The 21,277-nt window shown below is 41.2% G+C and overlaps 1 protein-coding gene across 5 annotated transcripts in view; it reads left to right on the top strand.

The window, feature by feature from the left end:
- PKD1L1 (polycystin 1 like 1, transient receptor potential channel interacting) overlaps positions 1-21,277 on the top strand; it is a 329,432-nt gene that overhangs the window by 296,203 nt on the left and 11,952 nt on the right. For 4 of the 5 annotated variants that reach the window (XM_056520283.1, XM_056520285.1, XM_056520284.1 and 1 more), the window contains 5 exons: positions 817-957; positions 6,158-6,292; positions 11,917-12,156; positions 16,333-16,497; positions 16,716-16,895. In XM_056520283.1, the coding sequence (XP_056376258.1) occupies positions 817-957; positions 6,158-6,292; positions 11,917-12,156; positions 16,333-16,497; positions 16,716-16,895 (861 nt within the window). The remainder of the gene's footprint in view (positions 1-816; positions 958-6,157; positions 6,293-11,916; positions 12,157-16,332; positions 16,498-16,715; positions 16,896-21,277) is intronic. The other variant, XM_056520287.1, reaches the window with a different exon arrangement.

The raw sequence follows: 21,277 nt of genomic DNA, 5'->3' as shown, positions 1-21,277 counted from the left end.
TTTCCTATATTGGATGACATTTTGGTGCCTTTAGAACCAATTACCACGTTTCCATAGAGTTATGGTCTCAACATACAATGGTTTCAACTTACAATGGTCATCCTGGAACCAATTAATATTGTAACTTGAGGGACCACTGTAGTTATTGAATTATTTAGATGTGGTGAAAAAGCTAAAAAAAAACTCAAAAACAAAAGATCCAGAAGGAAACCTAGCAGCCAAACCTATTCAGACAGCAGGAAAAAGGAACAGACTATTTTTTCTACTACATGAAGTAAATTTCCCACTTTTGCCTATGTGTGCCAAATTTATTAATGTTGTGCAGCAATTTAGTAAATTTGTCGCACATAGTCAAAAATGAAGCAGAAAAAAACAGGGTAAAAACCAGACTACATAGTAAAAGATTAGTAAATGCCCCTCAATGTCATCTTTTTTGTAATACCGGTAGTTTAAACTTTGCAATAGTATCAAAAACATGTTATGATATGCAGTTAAAGAGAAAATCTCCTGTAAGCACTGTGGGGATTATTTATCAAAACATGTGTGAATATTTTATAATATCTGGATTCTATAAGGCATACATACTGTATAATTCTAAGTCATTTAAGGAATATTAATTTAGTATTTTTTCTCTGCTGACTGCCATAAGACAAAGACAACATGAGAAAAACACTTTTTTACACTTTGTTACTAACCAGTTAAGTTTTTTTCACAAGGCAGTATTTTTGTCAGTCTTTTGCATCAGTTTTTGTAAACTATTATTTGTAAATGATAATTTGCCAGTTGTGTAATCTTTTTATTTTTTCTAAAATACAGGCTTTTATAATTGCACTTAGTTTGTGTTACTACATCTGTCAAATCTACCATTGCATGCTTACTGTGGATATAATGGATCATCTTCAAAAAGGATTTTTTACAGTATTTATACATTTCAGCTTAATTGCTACTGTAGAAAAGGTATGTTTTTCTGTTATTATTTCAACTATGTACATACAGCAAAACTGCATTTATAAAAATCCACATGGTGATAAAATTACTGCCAAATTGTGTAAAATCCAACATGTGTGAATGCAACCCAAGGCTATGTTAAGATGGCAGAATATTGGAGATTCTAGACAAATTCAGTTCAGCAAAGCTCGCTGAACTGATGCGGAATTCTGATAGAATTCTGTCAGAATTGTGGGCAGAATTGCAGCAGAATTATGTGTTCTCAAATTCTACAAAATTAAGGGGTACTCCGGCCTTAATACATCTTATCCCTGTTAGGGACCGACCAGGGGACAGGGAGAGTGAGCCCTAAACTGACCCTAAAACATCTCTCCCTGCCTACTTGCCCATCCGCCCTAACCGGTGGATTGACAACTGGGCACTGATCCCTCCCTGAACTAAAGTGCAGGGGCCTAATAAAAACACATACTAACAAATAGTCAGTCACAAACCAGAAACAAAACAGGAACATAGAACTCTATAGCATAAGTTCAGAGGACACAGATCAGTGAGCAGCACAGAGGACACTATCAGCAGACATGAACAGAGGACTCACTGATCGTGAACAGAGGACACTATAGTTCTGTGGTCGTGAACAGAGGACACTATAGATCAGTAGTCATATACAGAACTCCAAAGAGCTGAATAGAACTAATAAACATATAGAGTTCAAAACACCAGACAGGAAAACGGATGAGTCTGAACATACTCCAGAAACAAAACATGAATAAGCTGAATCCCCTAGAAAAACCTCCGGTAGACACAGGAAAAACAATGCCCTCTGAGTCCCCACGAACAGGTAAACGGGATCTATCGCTAAACAGGAATATTCACATTCCCTATGCAAACCTACAGTAGACACGAAGTCCCCATGGACAGGTAATAGGGATGCCTAGATACACAGGATATATTTATAGAACACTGTTCACACTGAACACAAGACAGGAATAATCGCAATCCCTTCAGAACACCTCCAGTAGACAAAGAGTCCCATGGAGTGGTGACAGGGATGCCTAGATACACTGGATAAATTTATAGCACACTGTTCATACTGAACACACAGACTGGACACTCCACTCCACTATAGGAGAAGCCATTAATAAGAAATCCAAATAGACTTCTGCCCAACGGCACACTCACCTGCGTGGACAGGATGCTGGCCCAGTAGGAAAACAGAAATATAAAACACAGAACTTAACATAAATGGATACAAGAGAAAACAGTGTGGACAGACACATAGCAGAAAGGATAAACAAATCCTAAAACCGACTAAACAAACACAGCTTAAAATTCACTAAGAGCATGCCACCTACCATGGCTAAAATCAGACAAAACAAAGTGCATACTAAAACAAAGATAGTAGATTAAAAGCTCAAACAAAGAGTGTTTCACCAAGCCTCCATTAGCAGCATCACCAGCATGTTAGCAAGTCAGAATCAAATGAAGTAAATCACCAGCCAGACTCTAGACTGGGCTGATGTTAAAAAGACACACCCTAAAGGCTATTGGCTAACAGAGGTTGAGGCTGAAAAAGCCAGAGACATTAACTATTCCCTGACCAGAGAACATAAAACTGTTCACACACAGCAAATCCAATAGCTGTGTGTGAACACAGACCAATACAGACATGATAATCGCCTATCCAAAGGATAGGGGATAAGATGTCTGATCACGGGGGTCCCACCGCTGGGGACCCCCGCAATCTGTCATTCAGCACCCAACTTTGCGAGCTCTACGCAGTGCTGGAGGCTCTGAGTGGGCAGCGTGATGACCACGGGGCCAGTGTATCATGATGTCACTACTCCGCTCCCGTGTGACTTCACGCCCTGCCCCCTCAATGCAAGTCTATGGGCGGGGCGTGGCATCACACAGAGGCAAAGTCGTGACGTCATGATACTATGGCCCTGTGGTCATCATGCAGCACACTCGAAGCCTCCAGCGCTGTGGAGAGCTTGCAAAAGTAGGTGCTAAATAACAGATTGCGAGGGTCCCCAGCGGCAGGACCCCTGTGATCAGACATCTTATCCCTATCCTTTGGATAGGGGATAAGATGTATTGGGCCAGAATACCCCCATTAAAGACAGTTCTTTAAATTTTGCGGAATACAGATTATCCGGGGTGGAATTGCTGGTGCAGAGTGAATGGGACAGCGGAATCCCATTAAAGTCAATTTGCAGTTAATTTTGGCATAATTTCCTGTGGAATTCTTCAGTGGAATTCCGTACTGAAACATAGCCTTTGGCTGGTTTCATGCCTCCTCCCCAACTCCGAAAGCACAGTGCTGAATCTGGCATTTTATACCTTTGTGTGGAAACTGCATTTTTGGCCTCTTTGGCAGTTTCCCTGCGGGCGTTTTTAAAAGAATTTTGTTGGGTACCAAAAAATAAAATAATAAAAATGATGCAGTAGGGATGGAAAAAATTGTACGTAACAAAATGTATATTTTTTAGAACAAATTTTTTTATTAATTTTCAATTAGGGACCAATTTATGTAAGCGGGCAGGGACATAAAAATGTAGCTGACAATGTTAAAAATGTTTAAAGGAGCCATGTAATTGGAAAAATAATATATTTTTTTAATATAATAAATTTTATGAAACTTTTTATTAATAGTGTATTTTAATTATGTGTTTTATAAAGTGTGTGTGATTTTTACTTGTTTTAAACTTTAGTCTCTTTATTTTATACATTATTTAGGTACTACTACTACTCCCAGCATGGAACAGACTGTTTCATGCTGGGAGCTCGACTACCTGTTCTAATACACAGATCATCCCGGGTGTCACTCTTGACAAACGTTTTGATAATCCTCCTTTATATTCCTGAGATGTTTAGTAGGTCTCTGCAGCGCTCACATCTCTTCTCTGAACTCCAGGCCGGCTAGTGATGTGTATAGAAATTCACAACACTGATTCATATTTGCCATTTAGAGCAGTCATTGGCCAGAAGGTGCTGGCCAATCACTGCTCTGAGCGGCATATATGAATCAGTAATGTGAATTCCTATTCACATCACTGGCCAGCCGTATAGAACAGAGATGCAGAACGCATTAGAGAGCCGCTCCGCATCTCAGCAATCTAAAGGACGATCTCAACGGGTGTCAATCCTGACACCCATTGCGATTGTCCTTTATATTCATAGATTCATATATGCCGCTGAGACCTGTGATTGGCCGGCACCATCCGGCCAATCACAACTCTCAGCACCAAATATAAATCTGTAATGTGAAGAATACAGTGCAGGGTGGGGGAGCAGAGAAGTGCGGCCGTGTCACCAGCTTCTATAGATTTTAAAGGATCGCAACGGGTGACACCCATGAGTGACACATTTCTCTTTTAGCAATGCTGACCACACCATTCCCCATCCGTACAATATGCCCCTTATTATTAGGCACTGCTTCTGCCTCTGACATGACTCTGCAGCAGCAAGGAGCAGGGTGTAGTGATTCAGGCACACAGGAGCAGAGGCAACAGCAAGAACAATGATGAGGCTCCCTGCTCGGCTAGTGAGAAACACGTCTGAGGCAGAAGCAGTGCATAATAATAAAGGGGCGTGGGATGGTGCGGTCAGCATTGCTAAAAGTGCAATGGTACACCCCCATTGCTGGTTTTGATAACTTTTGATGAATAACTTAACATGTGCGTGAGTAATACATTGTTGGAAAGAGGTTCATCCAGATTTTTTCCCTGTATATACAGGTTAGTTTCTGTCAGATCTAAAATTATTCATGAAAATCCTTGCCTCTCACATTTCCTTATGCTCAAGAATATCATCCAGCTTGGCCAAGTGGAGTTTATGCTAACCAGAGAGGCAATAGCCGACATTACCAAGGCCTTATCTACCTCCTCCCCCCCCAGACCATGCTCCTTTCTATTGACACTGAAAAGGCATTTGACAGAGTGAACTTTCTGTCCTGTACCCTCCTTCTTCTATTCTCTCCAATGCTCTCCATATATCACAGCTGACTGAGCTGCGTTAGACAGCACTGTGACGCCTTGAAATACTTACATGACAAAGAATTATCGATTATGTACTGGCTGTGCCTGGTATTGCATATGAATTCCATTTATTTGAATGGGACTAAGACGCTAAAAGTTGCAGTACTACAAAGTCTGCAGATTAGGATCTATAAAGTTTGTAGTATTGCAGTTTACAGCATTTTACATAATCTACAATCCAGTGCCTTGTAAGTAATTCAAGTAGAAACAGTCAGTTCAGTGAACCACAGGTCAGTTAAGTGAATTCAAAGGGTTTCTCCATAATTACAATTTTTGTGGCCCAGGCTCACTTAAAAGTAAAAAAAAAAAAAAAAAAAGTATACTTACCATACTTAATTCTCCACCACTGCTGCATAGACAGTGGGGGGTATTGAATCATGTGAAGCATTTTACCCTGGTTTTATTTGGCATATTTGTCTCAATATTTTGGCGCAGTGTGTTTTTTGTGACTTTTCCTGCGACTTTTCATTTACCTGTGTTTTGGTTTGTTGCTGTGTTAGACATGTTTTTGGTAGATTTTTTGCAGAGATCAGGGATTTATGAAAATGCAACTTTTTTAATAAGTCACATACTTTGGCTCAACCCACAAAAATGGGTGCTAATCACCACCGAATAAAAAAGCACTTACAAACTAACTGTGGACAGTGTTATTAAAAAAACGCATAATTGTCGCATGGATTAAAAAGTCGCTAAAATACGCCATACAAAGGGGAGTACTGATGTGAGAAATGTGATCAGCACCAGATTTATCACATTCCCTGGACCATGTGATAATTTAGGTTCAGGTACACAGTTTCCACTACATGAATTAATGGAGTAAAAAGACGTTCACCTACTACACTTTTCATAAATACTCCCTAGTGTCTGTTTCTTCGTGATCAGTGCAGCCTGCATTCCTTTTTGACACACAGGAAGTGCCCTCTTGGCCAATCACTAAGCCTTGTGAGTCACTGCTATGACCAGAAATGGCAGTGGTGGGGCATTGGGGCAGTGAAGTTCAAATTCCTTTTATTTTTAAGACAGCCTGGGACAAGATTTTGCTGGACAACCCCTTTAATTTGTTTTTCTTTTATACTCATTAAACTATAAAATTAACTGAAGGAAATCTGTCACAATTTTTGCTAGATTTGAAAACATGGCAAAAAATTTCTTTATATCTTCTTGTTTTTTAGTGGACTCGTTCTTTACATGGGATGATTTTATTTTTAATGATAATTAAATTTATAAAACTTATTCGCTTTTACAAAATGATGGCTCCTTGTGTGACAGTATTTCATCATTCCTGCTCCAGTTCAGCATTCACATTGGTGAGTACCGTATATGCCGGCGTATAAGAAGACTGGGCGTATAAGACGACCCCCAACTTTTACAGTTAAAATATAGAGTTTGGGATATACTCGCCGTATAAGACTACCCCTTCTACTGCGATGTACAGTACATTGTAGTTCCCCCCCCACATTAGGTAGGCAGTATAGTTCCCCCCACATTAGATAGGCAGCATGTTCCCCCACATTAGGTTGCAGTTCCCCAATATTAGGTTGGCAGTTCCCCCACATTAGGTTGTCAGTTCCCCCACATTAGGTCAGCAGTTCCCCCCACAATAGTAGGCGGCTCCCTCCACATTAGGTCAGCAGTTCCTCCACATTAGGTCGACAGTTCCCCCTCATTAGGTCGGGAGTTACCCCACATTAGTAGACAGTCCCCCCCCCCCCCCCCTCACAGACATACAGCCTCCAGCCATATACAATGTATTGCTGGAGACTGTATGTCTGTACTGCCCCCACAGTGTTCTGATTACCGCTCCTCCGGCCCGGGGTCACCATCTAATGCTATGAACCATAGCAGCAGTCCCGGGCCTGTAGGAGCGGTGACTGGATCACTGAAGAAGATGACGCGCTGCCGGTCACTCACCAGGCCCCGGCCGGCATGCGTCCTCCTGCGATGGTCCTGCGGTCCTCCTTGTCCTCCTGCGTCTCTATGGTGGCAGGAGGACGTCTCTGACTTCCCGTCCGTACAACCATAGAGGCGGAGAAGCGGAGGAGGACCGCAGGAGGACGCGCGCCGGTCGGGGAATGGTGAGTGACCGGCAGACATCCCTATGTCCCGAAAAGATCTTTCGGGACACAGGGATGTGCGGCATAGGAAAAGCTATAATTATCTGCTTCCGTGATACTAAAAACCAGGGTGCCTCCAGCTGTTGTGTAACTAAAACTACCAGCATGCCCAGACCGGCAAAGGCTGTCCGGGCATGCTGGGAGTTGGAGTTTCACAACAGCTGGAGACACCGTGGTTTTTAGTATCAGTAATTAGTTTTTATCTGCTCTGGCCGGCCCCCGCACACGGGAGCCGGCCCGGGCAGATAGTCATAAGTTTTCCTATCCCGGACCCCAATACCCGGCGTATAAGACGACCCCCGACTTTTCCGGAAAAAAAAGTCGGGGTTAAAAAGTCGTCTTATACGCCGGAATATACGGTATCATAAAAAGTTTGACGAACAATATTGAACAAATCTAATTTGTGAACAATCATAATAGTTTGCATGTAGACAGATTGTGTACAGTAATACAGAATTATTTTGTGCTCAGAGGATGTAAATGTAAGCTTGTGCTGGGTCAGTAGCGGTATGGTCCACATATGTAGATAGGTAAAGTCTAGAAGAGAAATGTAGGGATCCACCTACAAAAGGGACATCTAAGCAGGGCTTCTTCCCAAAAAATTTAGAAAGTCCAGGGTAACAGACAACCATATACACTTTAATTCTATTGCTGCAACGTGTTTTGAACTCGTACATACAGCAATCCATTAGTCCCTTTTGTAGGTGATACCTACATTTCTCTTCTAGATGTTAGAGAGTAAAGGCCCCTTTACACGTACCAACTGCAGGCATACAATGAGAACTGGTCTTGTGATCTATGCTTGTTTGCTGAGCCTTTACAAGGTCCAATAAGTTGTGCAGCCCAATAAATTCTCACTCTGTCATACATCCTCTTTTCACCGATGTTTCCACAGATCAGCATTTGCTCATTTATGGACTGATTCTTGGGAACAAGCGCTCAAAGGAATGGTCATTTGCCCAATAATCGCACCTTGTAAAAGGGTTTTAAGTTTTGATTGATGAGGGTCCAGGTCCTTAGACACACACATCATCCCTCCTTGGAGAGCCGAGCAGTATACAGATACATAGAAAGTTTCATTTAAGCTAAACCTAAATGGGGAGGGCACAGATGGGCTTGAAGAATAGCTAAAAGGGTGGAGGAGTGTTTAAACTCTGGGCTGAGGGAAGGGCAACTTCTATATAGAAGGGAAGACTGTACATGGAGAGCTGGGGATAAGTTTAATAAGTTAAAAAAACTGAGGGGGGGGGTGACAATAAGAGTGGTTAAATCAGTTATTAGTGCTGAGAGCAAAGAAAATATGGATAAATACACTAATGGATGTGTACACTAATGCCAGAAGCCTTACTTATAGGATTGAGAACCTAAACCATTAATGTTGGAAGACTATGACATAGAGAGAAATGGCTAGATGTGAGCTACGACTGGGTAGTTAATTTTCAGGATTATGGTCTAAAAAAGGTTAAAGTTAAAAAAGGTACTGTACAAATAAGAAATTGGGAGGGGTGTGTTTACATATATAAAATACTCCCTTAAGCCCATTTTGCATTAAGACCTATATGGTGAAAATTTAAATGTCTTTCCCTTGATTAACAAAGTAGGATTATAGGTTAAACTTGAAGGGCTCTCTTTTTTTACCCCTATGAACTATGTAGCTTTCCATGAATTCATCCTCCCTCATACTTACAGTGGGGATCAAAAGTTTGGGCACCCCAGGTAAAATATTGTATTCATGTGCATAAAGAAGCCAAGGAAAGATGGAAAAATCTCCAAAAGGCATCAAATTACAGATTAGACATTCTTAAAATATGGCAAAAAAAAAGTTAGATTTTATTTCCATCATTTACTTTTTCAAAATAACAGAAAACAAAAAAATGGCGTCTGCAAAAGTTTGGGCACCCTGCAGAATTTATAGCATGCACTGCCCCCTTTGCAAAGCTGAGACCTGCCAGTGTCATGGATTGCTCTCAATCATCATCATCTGGGAAGACCAGGTGATGTCAATCTCAAAGGTTTTAATTGCCCAGACTCATCTGACCTTGCCCCAACAATCAGCACCATGGGTTCTTCTGAGCAGTTGTCTAGAAATCTCAAACTGAAAATAATTGACGCTCACAAAGCTCGAGAAGGCTATAAGAAGATAGCAAAACGTTTTCAGATGTCAATATCCTCTGTTTGGAATGTAATTAAGAAATGGCAGTCATCAAGAACAGTGGAAGTTAAAGCAAGATCTGGAAGACCAAGAAAAATATCAGACAGAACAGCTCGCAGGATTGCCACGTTTGACTGCACAATCCCTCCAGAAAGATCTGGCAGACACTGGAGTTGTGGCACACTATTCTACTATAAAGAGATACTTGTACAAATATGGTCTTCATGGAAGAGTTATCAGAAGAAAACCCCTTCTACGTCCTCACTAGAGATGAGCGAATTTACAGTAAATTCGATTCGTCACGAACTTCTCGGCTCGGCAGTTGATGGCTTATCCTGCATAAATGAGTTCAGCTTTCAGGTGCTCCCGTGGGCTGGGAAAGGTGGATACAGTCCTAGGAGACTCTTTCCTAGCACTGTATCCACCTTTTCCAGCCCACCGGAGCACCTGAAAGCTGAACTAATTTATGCAGGATAAGTCATCAACTGCCGAGTCGAGAAGTTCGTGATGAATCGAATTTACTGTAAATTCGCTCATCTCTAGTCCTCACCACAAAAATCAGCATTTGACGTTTGTAAATGAACATATAGACAAGCCTGATGCATTTTGGAAGTTCTGTGGACCGATGATGTTAAAATTGAACTTTTTAGGCGGAATGAGCAAAGGTACATTTGGAGAAGAAGGGGAACAGAATTTAATGAAAAGAACCTCTGTCCAACTGTTAAGCATGGGGGTGGATCAATCATGCTTTGGGGTTGTATTGCAGCCAGAGTAGAAGGAAAAATGGATTCAATAAAATTTCAGCAAATTTTGGATGCTAACTTGACGCCATCTGTGAAAAAGCTGAAGTTAAAGAGAGGATGGCTTCTACAAATGGATAATGATCCTAAACACACCTCAAAATCCACAGGGGATTACATCAAGAGGCTTGAACTGAAGATTTTGCCATGGCCTTCACAATCTCCTGACCTCAACATAATTGAAAATCTATGGATAGACCTTAAAAGAGCAGTGCGTGGCAGACAGCCCAGAAATCTCAAAGAACATGTGGATAAATGTAAAGTTATGCATCTGGGTACTAATAACCTGCATGCGTCGTATGTCTTAGGGGGGATTAAACTGGCAGAGTCACTGGTAGAGAAGGATCTGGTTGTACATGTAGATCACAGACTACAGAATAGCATGCAATGTCAGGCTGCTGCTTCCAAGGCCAGAAGGATATTGTCATGTATCAAAAGAGGCATGGACTCAAGGGACAGGGACATAATACTCCCCCTTTATAAAGCATTGGTACGGCCTCACCTGGAATATGCTGTTCAGTTTTGGTCGCCTGTTCGTAAAAGGGACACTGCGGAGTTGGAAAGGGTGCAGAGACGCGCGACTAAACTAATATGGGGCATGGAACATCTTAGCTATGAGGAGCGATTAAAGGAGTTACAATTGTTTAGTCTTGAGAAGAGACGTTTAAGGGGGGATATGATAAACGTATATAAGTATATAAATGCCCATACAAAAAATATGGAGAAAAACGGTTCCAGGTTAAACCCCCCAAAGGATGAGGGGGCACTCCCTCCGTCTGGAGAAGAAAAGGTTTAGTCTAAAGGGGCGACACGCCTTCTTTACCGTGAGGACTGTGAATTTATGGAACGGTCTACCTCAGGAACTGGTCACAGCAGGAACAATTAACAGCTTTAAAACAGGGTTAGATACATTCCTGGAACAAAATAACATTAATGCTTATGCAGAATTATAAAACTACATCCCTTTCCCTTATCCCCTTACACCCTTCACTTCAATTCCCTGGTTGGACTTGATGGACGTATGTCTTTTTTCAACCATACTAACTATGTAACTATGTAACTATGTAACTGGAAGACTTTTGTAAGGAAGAATGGGCAAAGATACCTCAAACAAGAATTGAAAGACTCTTGGCTGCCAACAAAAAGCGTTTACAAGCTGTGATACTTGCCAAAGGGGGCAGTACAAGATATTAACTCTGCAGGGTGCCCAAACTTTTGCAGACACCATTTTTTTGTTTTCTGTTATTTTGAAAGTGTAAATGAAGGAAATAAAATCTAACTTCTGTTAACATATTATAAGAATGTCTAATCTGTAATTTGATGCCTTTTGGAGATTTTTCCATCTCTCCTTGGCTTCTTTATGCACATTAATACAAATTTTTACCTGAGGTGCCCAAACCTTTGATCCCCACTGTAGATGTCTGAGGGGAGCCTATCCGATACGAAGAAGCACAGCGCTCAGCTGATCAAAACTTCTGACGTCCCATTTTTTTTGTTTTGTTTTTCATCTTAATGATAGGCTTTCTTTATTTATTAGCAGTAGTGAGTTTCCTATAAGCACTTTTTATAAGCACATTCTTAAACATAATATTGGGTTAATTGGCCCAATATGTATAAGAGAAATAGGCAGATTCAGATTCTGGGACTAACAACATGAATAATGATCTTTGTACAGCACCGTGGAATAGCTTAGTGCTATATAAGCAGCAGAAAGTACAAATAATAGCCATATATTGAAATATTTTTCTCAGCCTCCAAAAATGTAATTTTCTGATTAAATTATTATTTCTATATTACACATTTTAACCTCCCAAAAAAGTGGGATTAGAATGTAATTGATCTTCTTTTCTTATTTTTTATTGCAGCTCATTGGAGTAGTCTTCACCTTGGCCTATTCTGCACTAGGACACCTCATATTTTCCACTGAAAGCTATTTATTTAGCAGTCCACTAAATTCAATCCAGACTATTTTTATATATTTACTAGGGGCTCGTTGTACCAAGCATATCCAATATTTACAAAATCAAATTAAATCTAATCACATTTCAACAATCTGTTTTTATGGAGCACTGTTTATCACAGCTAGAGTTTTATGGACTGGAATGGTAAGCATGAAAGTCAGGGCCAAGATCTAATCAAATGGTTTGGTTAGTAAATGTGCAGCATTACTTTTGTAGAAGTTTCTAGAAGGTTTTCTAGGGGCTTTTCTGAAAAAATAAACATATATATATATATATATATATATATATATATATATATATATATGTATATATATGAGTGTGTGTATGTGTATATATATATATATATATATATATATATATATATATATATATATATATTACTGTCCAAAGGCCAACGCTTAGCATTGATATTATACTCTTTGCCTCTTTGACACCTATGATGGCAATAGCCGGGGCACAGAACAGCATTTATCTTGCCCGTGCAATGGTACTTTTCCCCTATCCTCCACTGCTATTTTGTGTGCTTGTGAGAACCAAATTATTTTGAGGGAATATAGCATGTTATTTGTCCTCCTCATATGCAATGGTATAGTCCTTTAGGGCCGGCCCTGTATACACTGGTTTCACTTTTTACTGTAGTCCTGTCTGTGATGATAAAGAGGAAATCGCTGTAAAGTAATGTGTACAGAAAAAGAAGTGTCAGTTTAGTTGTAAGCCTAGTGCCCAAAATGAACGTAGAATATCATACATGCTATACATGTATGGTGGAGTAAAAATGCTGCTAAATTTATTAACCTTTTCATGTCCAATAAAAGTAAACAGAAATTTATCATGTGATACAGTCTTGGCCGCAAATGTTGGCACCCCTGAAATTTTTCAAGAAAATTAAGTATTTCTCACAGAAAAGGATAGCAGTAACACATGTTTTTCTCTACACATGTTTATTCCCTTTGTGTGTATTGGAACTAAACCAAAAAAGGGAGGAAAAAAGCAAATTGGACATAATGTTAAGCCAAACTCCAAAAATGGGCTGGACAAAATTTATTGCACCCTTAACTAAATATTTGGTTGTATACCCTTTGGGGGAAAAAAACTGAAATCAGTCGCTTCCTATAACCATCAATATGCTTCTTACACCTCTCAGCCTAGAGAGAGGGAGGAAGGCTCCTCATGTGCGGGATCAGCAGATCTTGTTAGTGGGGGTGGGGGACACACAACAAAGTTGGTTGTGCGCCCACACACAACAAGGTAAAATGCAGAAGAAATATAGAAGAAGGTTCACTGCAGCCCTCCGGGGTAGAAGTAAAATCAAAACCGAATGACCATGGATTCAGGAGTTCGTCCGGCACAGAAAGGAACCATCAGGAAGCCAAGTAAAATCAAGGGATTTATTAAATACAACGCGTTTCGCTGCACATGCGCAGCTTCATCAGGCATCAGCCGGAATATTGGATCACTCTCCCTTTACAAACTACTCCAGGTCTCTCTTATTGGAAGGGCGCCTTTTCCCAACAGCAATTTTAAGATCTCTCCACAGGTGTTCAATGGGATTTAGATCTGGACTCATTGCTGGCCGCTTCAGAACTCTCCAGCGCTTTTTTGCCATCCATTTCTGGGTGCTTTTTGACATATGTTTGGGGTCATTGTCCTGCCGGAAGACCCAAGATCTTGGACGCAAACCCAGCTTTCTGACACTTGGCTGTACAATGCGACCCAAAATCCGTTGGTAATCCTCAGATTTCATGATGCCTTGCACACATTCAAGACACCCAGTGCCAGAGGCAGCAAAATAACCCGAAAACATCATTGAAACTCCGCCATATTTCACTGCAGGTACTGTGTTCTTTTCTTTGTAGGCCTCCTTCCATTTTCGGTAAACAATAGAATGGTGTGCTTTACCAAAAAGCTCTATCTTGGTCTCATCTGTCCTCAAGACGTTTCCCCAGAAGGATTTTGGTTTACTCAAGTTCATTTTGTCAAAATGTAGTCTTGCTTTTTTATGTCTCTGTTTCAGCAGTGGGGTCCTCCTGGGTCTCCTGCCATAGTGTTTCATTCAATTTAAATGTTGACGGATTGTTCGCGCTGACACTGATGCTCCCTGAGCCTGCAGGACAGCTTGAATATCTTTGGAACTTGTTTGGGGCTGCTTATCCACCATCCAGACCATCACCTGCATTGACACCTTTCATAAATTTTTCTCTTCCGTCCACACCCAGGGAGATTAGCTATAGTCCCATGGGTTGCAAACTTCTTGATAATGTTGCGCACTGTGGACAAAGGCAAATATAGATCTCTGGAGACGGACTTGTACCCTTGAGATTTTTGATATTTTTTCCACAATTTTGGTTCTCAAGTCCTCAGACATTTCTCTTCTTTCTGTTGTCCATGCTTAGTGTGGCACAAAGACACACAATGCAAAGACTCTTCTCTCCTTTTTATCTGCTTTCAGGTTTGATTTTTTTATTGCCCACACTTGTTACCTGCCCCAGGTGAGTTTAAAGTAGCTTCACATGCTTGAAACAATTTTATTTTTCCACAATTTTGAAAGGGTGCCAATAATTTTGTCCAGCCCATTTTTGGAGTTTGGTGTGACATTATGTCCAATTTTCTTTTTTTCCTTCTTTTTTGGGTTTAGTTCCAATACACACAAAGGGAATAAACATGTGAATAGCAAAACATCTCTTACTGCAATCCTTTTCTGTGAGAAATACTTCATTTTCTTGAAAAATTTCAGGGGGGCCAACATTTACGGCCATGACTGTACCTACATAAAATAGACATATTGTAGATGTGACTTAAAGGGGTACTCTGCCCCTAGACATTTTATCCCCTATACAAAGGATAAGGGATAAGATGTCTGATTGCGGGAGTCCAGCCACTGGAACCCCCCACGATCTCTGCTGCGGCACCCCAATCATCCGATGCACAGAGTGAACTTCGCTCTGTGCCTGATGACTAGCAATGCAGCGCCGTGACTAGCGAGGTTTGTGACGTCACGGCCATGCCCCCTCGTGACATCACGCCCCCCCCCCCCATGGCGACCATGGCCTTGATGTCACGAGCTTCCGGCACCATAGCCTATGCTCTAAATGATTGACGGGTGCTGCAGGGAGATTGCAGGGCGTCCCAGCAACGGGATCAGACATCCTATCCTTTGGTTGGGGATAAGATGTCTAGGGACAGAGTACCCCTTTAACATCTAATTGATGTAGTGTGACTTTCTTTCTTACAAGCAGGGAATTTTACATTTAGACAAATTCGAATTTATCACATTTTGGAGTTTTTCACAAAAATGTTGAACGTATCAACCAAAATTTACCACTAACTAAAAGTACAATGTGTCACACTAAATCAGTATCAGAATAACTTTGATGAGTAAATGCATCTCAAAGCTATTTCCACATAAAGTGAGAGAGGTTACTGCTGAAAAATGGAGCTAGGCCATTAAAGGGACATTTATCAACTGCTGAATGCTCCACAGGAAGTTATTTTCTTTTTGAATTTCTTTTTTGTCTCTATACTGATACCTCTGTCCACGTCAGGAACTGTCCAGACAGTTCCTGACATGCACAGAGGTGTCAGCAGAGAGCACTATGGTCAGACAGAAAAGAAATTAAACAAGGAAAGAACTTCCTCTGGAGCATACAGCAACTGATGAGAACTGGAAGGATTATGATTTTTTAAATAGAAGTGATTTACAAATCTGTTTAATTTTCTGACACCAGTTGGTTTAAAAATATTGTTTTCCACCGATGTTTTCAACTGGAGTATCCCTTTAAGGATAAAATTGGCCTTATCATTAAAGGGGTAGTCCAGTGGTGAAAAACGTATCCCCTATCCTAAGGATAGGGGATAAGTTTGAGATCGCGGGGGGTCCGACCGCTGGGGCCCCCTGTGATCTCTCTGTACGGGGCCCCGTCTCTCGGCCCAGATAGCGGGTGTCGACCCCCGCACGAGGCAGCGGCCGACACGCCCCCTCAATACATCTCTATGGCAGAGCCGGAGATTGCCGAAGGCAGCGCTTCGGCTCTGACATAGAGTTGTATCGAGGGGGCGTGTCGGCCGCCGCCTCGTGCGGAGGTCGACACGCCCCCTTCCCGCGGGCTGTCGGGGCTCCGTACAGGAGATCGCAGGGGGCCCCAGCGGTCGGACCCCCTGCGATCTGCAACTTATCCCCTATCCTTAGGATAGGGGATAAGTTGCTCACCACTGAGTCACCATTGGACTACTCCTTTAACAGGTTAAACAATAGGTCATTTTCTGATGACATGTTCCAGTTAAGCTAAGACTCCTTTTTTTGACTCTTTATTTTCTTCATAGCTCAAAGGAGTTCTCACTTCTGTAGCCAAATGCTCAAAGAAGGCACAACGCAGCAAGCATCATGTGACACTCAAACAACTTGCATCTCATGCTGGACGACTGGTGCTTTCAATAGTTGGTCGACAAAGACAAAAGAACACAGATAATATATGTGTAACTGGAAGTGTAAGTACCTAAGTTAGCTTTTACACAAGTTGCAAATAAATGTATGATGTTGACAGTACACTATATTATAGATTTAATATTGATTTTGAATTAATAATTAATAATTTTTTCCTATCTTTCATTTTGTGAATGCTTAAGGTTTAAGCAAATTGTATAAAACAATCATCATCCTAATACTGATTATTGTTTTAAGTTGTTTTTCTTTCTGCTACTGACAGAATTACTACTTGGATGAATTTGAGGACCTGATAGATGAGCTTCTGTTTCGACTTAATGCCATATCAAACAGCCTCCATCACTCCCTTCCCACAAAGTCGCAGTGTTACACAGAAGAAGAGGGAGACGCAAATTACCTTGACACTAGCTCTGATTTTTCATTCAGGCAAACAATGATGGAGGTAAAGGATTATTTGGTTTATACTGTGCTATTTTGTGTATTTAATATACAGAAATCATTGGCCATCAGACTTTAATGAATCTTAAGGTGGTAGATCAGAGCAACACCTGTTGGGTTCAGAATATCAATTTTTACATACCGTAATAAAGGAATTCCGTTTTTTGTTTTTTTTTGTTGGTCAGATTCTCCTTTCAGTGTCTTAGAGTTAATCAGGCATCAGTATGATTTCTTAAAGGGGTATTCTGGGGAACTAAACCCATAGCCCATCCATTTCCTCACACCAATCTATTTATTTGTCTAAATAGCATTAATCTGCTATATAGAGCAGTTTCCCTCTTTCAGACGTCACTTACATGCAGGGAGTGAGATAAAGACGTCATTCTCAGATCCTGCTTGTCTTTGTGTAAACCCCTCAATGAGACTAGCCCCTACCATCCTACAAGACAAACACCATGTGATTTCCGGTTTCACAGCCACAGCTCCGCTAAAAGCTTCACTACCAGAGTACAAAAGAAGAAAACAGTGACCATGGGTCCAATAGGCAATTGCAGCAAAGGTCAAAAAGGTCTCCTCTGAAAAAAACAAACGTGAGCTGAATTTTACCCCATGACTACCCCAAAATGCTGCAGAGTGGGGAGTGAAGAGACTTTCGGTGAGGGAAGTGAGCATTAGCCCAAAATTGGGACCTAGGGGAGACTGCATCATTAGGGAACAGCCATGAGGCCTAGAACCAAACCTGAGCCACCTTTGCAATAGGATAAAGAAGAGCTAGAGTAAAGTGATACCTGTAAAGTAATGCCTCTACAAGTGCAGTAGCTACATTAGAGAAATCCTTATCTATCCACCATTGAGCTTAATCCATTTTGGCCTCCCAAATGGTTTAAGCTCAATGGTGGATAGATAAGGATTTCTCCAATGTAGCTACCGCACTGGCAGGGGCATCACTTAACAGGTATCACCCTACTCTAGCTCTTCTTTATCCTATTGCAACGGTGGCTTGTATAATGATACACATTAAGGGCCGCAAGATTAGATTAGAGTCTCCTTCAGGAGAGCCGATCACAGCCTACTTGGTTTACCCTGTCAGAACTCCAATCAAGTCCATCGCAGGGGAGACATGCAGGAGATAAAAAAAAAAAACTTAGGGAGGTACATCATAAAAATGTTATCTCAACCCACTAACAACAGGAAGATTAGACAGAATCTGAAGCTGCAATTCAGTTTTAGACAGGAGGGATTCGAGACTAAGAGGAATGTAGGAGGCTATATCCACAGTCACTTCAACCAACAGGTACTTAAGCAGCAAATGGCTTGGAAATGAGGGAGCCAAGAGTGCGCAGAGAGGGGCATCAAGGAACATTTAGCCCAGTTGGCTCTGAGGCCAGAGAGGGAGCCAAAGAAGTTGAGTAGGAAAAACAGAGATAGTAGAGATTGCCTAACATCCACCAGGTACACCAGGGTGTCGTCAGCTATAGGGAGATTTTTTCCACCAAGACACCTCGAGCAATACCACAAGGGGATGCCTAATCGGCCATCACAAGAGGTTCCACTGCCAGGGAAAAAATTAAGGGTGACAGTGGGCAACCTTGCTCTGTACCCGACCCTGGGAAAAGGCCTATGAAATATTCAAATTTGTGTGAATACATGCCCTGGGTGAGTCATAAAGCAGACTCACACACAGAACTGAGGGCCAAATAAAAAAATGGCTAACAGCCTTCTTAATATGCTGCTACTTCACATAATCAAGTGCTTTATAGACATATAAGCTGAGAATAAACCCAGGGGGTTTGTGTTTTGTAAAGGCAGCAATATTTAAAGGCAGGCGCTGGACAATCTGTGACCTTGCCTGGCATAAAGCCGGTTTGATCAGGATGGATTAATGACCAGATAACATTATTTAGCCTAGAGGTCAATATTATAACCAGAAACTAAGGAGAGAAAAGAAGGAAGGAACCTTCTCGGGCTTCAGTAGCATGTTCTGTGATCTTTTGGGTCTCATGTCGCAGAATGCCAAAGTCTTGAAGGAGCTCATTTACCTTAGAGACTAGCATAGTTTGACAATTGTTCACAGCAGGCTGCAGCCAGCACTTCGGTAACTTTTGATCCACAGTGGTTGCTGGATATTGAGAGTATCCAGAAGAATGTTGATGGTTAGAGCTCAGTGAGCCTTTAAACAGAGAAGGAGATGACTCAGATGAGTTGCAGTCATGGCGATCAGGCAACCTGGAGAAGGGCTGCAGTTTGTTAGTGGCAAGAGACCACAACAGCAGAGGATAAAGGCCCCCTAGGTGTAGGATCACTTGGGCAAGACCTTTCGTCCTTGGAGAAGCCTTCATTTGACGGTGCCTGCCAAGGAGGCTTTCTCCCTCCTAGAGCCCCACCGTGTGAACCCCCCCCCCCCCCCCATCGGAGACCATGCAAGACAGCTGCACTAGGTAGTCTTAAAGGGCCAGCATAGTCTACAGGCGACCCTATTGAGGGACATAAGCAGATAACAGCAGCCTTCCAACAGGAACAGTAGAGAAAAATGTCCATGTCTCTAGGGGAGATGTAGGAGAGTAGCCAAGAAGGTCCCACACAGTAAGGGGCCACAGCAGGGGAGAGAAGCATGCACACAGTACCTTTGATGAGAGGCAGAGAGAAACTGGGACCACCGATGGAAACAAAAGTACCAGGAAATAGAGCAGGGGTCCAGGTCAGGGTGGGTAGCTCCATAGGTATTGTGACCTATGGAAGCTATTTAAACCAGAAGAAGGCTTTCAACCTAGTTCTTGGCAGTTTCATAGGGAAACCTGGCTATTTTAACCCCTTAAGGACCGGGGCTTTTTCCATTTTTTCATTTTCAATTTTTCCTCCTTAACTTTAAAAAATCATAACTCTTTAAAATTGTCACCTAAAATTCTATATGATTGCTTATTTTTTGCGTTACTAATTCTACTTTGTAATGACATTAGTAATTTTACCCAAAAATCTACGGTGAAATGGGAAAAAAAAAATGTGCGACAAAATTGATGAAAAAACACTGTTTTGTAAGTTTTGGGGTCATCCGTTTTTACGCAGTACATTTTTTGGCAAAAATGACACCTTATCTTTATTCTGTAGGTCCATACGGTTAAAATGTATAGGTTACTTGTATAGGTTTGATTTTGTATCACTTCAGAAAAAAATCACGAATACATGCAGGAAAATTAATACTTTTAAAATGGTCATCTTCTGACCCCTATAACGTTTTTATTTTTCTGTGTTCAGGGTGCTCTGATGGCTCATTTTTTGCGCCGTGATCTGAAGTTTTTAGCGGTAGAATTTTTGTTCTGATCAGACTTTTTGATCACTTTTTATTCACTTTTTTGTGGTATAAAAAGTGATCAAAAATGCGCTATTTTGGACGTTGGAATTTTTTTGCGCATATGCTATTGAACGTGTAGTTTAAAAAGTGGTATATTTTTATAATTCGGACATTTCCACACGCGGTGATACCACATATGTTTATTTTTATTTACACTGTTTTTTTTATTCTTGAAAATGCCGGGTGATTCAAACTTTTATTAGGGGAAGGGATAATTCAAAGGGTTAATGATTTTTTTACACTTTTCTTATGCAATATTATAGCTCCTATAGGGGGCTATAACATTGCATTAAAGGGGTACTCCGGTGCTTACACATCTTATCCCCTATCCAAAGGATAGTTACATAGTTAGTATGGTTGAAAAAAGACATACGTCCATCAAGTCCAACCAGGGAATTGAAGGGAAGGGTGTAAGGGGATAAGGGAAAGGGATGTAGTTTTATAATTCTGCATAAGCATTAATGTTATTTTGTTCCAGGAATGTATCTAAGGCTGGGTTCACACTACGTTTTTCAACTAAGGTTCCCGCATACGTTTTCTATCAAAAACCGTATGGGGAAAAAACGGATGGAACAGTATGGGAAAAAGTAAACCGTATGGGTTTTTAAACAGTATACTGTTTTTAAAAGTGCATACTGTTCCGTCCGTTTTTGTAGAAAAAAAACCCATACGTTTTTGAAAATTTTGTCCATTTTTAATGGGAGGGGTCTTGGGTGGGGACTTTAGGATTCAAATGCGCATGTGCAAAGTAAAAACGTATACGTTTTTCCCGTATGGAACCGTATACATGTGCGTTTCCCATTGACGTCCATGTTAAAAGAAACGTATGCGGTTGCAGTACGGTTTTTAAACCGGAGACAAAATCGTGGTCAACCACGGTTTTGACTCCGGTTTAAAAACCGTACTGCAACTGCATACGTTTTTTTTAACATGGACGTCAATGGGAAACGCACATGTATACGGTTCCATACGGGAAAAACGTATACTTTTTACTTTGCACTTGCGCATTTGAATCCTAAAGTCCCCACCCAAAACCC

Source organism: Hyla sarda, chromosome 5 (assembly GCF_029499605.1).
Source record: "Hyla sarda isolate aHylSar1 chromosome 5, aHylSar1.hap1, whole genome shotgun sequence".
In the NCBI taxonomy this organism is placed as follows: Eukaryota; Metazoa; Chordata; class Amphibia; order Anura; family Hylidae; genus Hyla; species Hyla sarda.
This window is presented reverse-complemented; position numbering and strand designations above follow the sequence as displayed.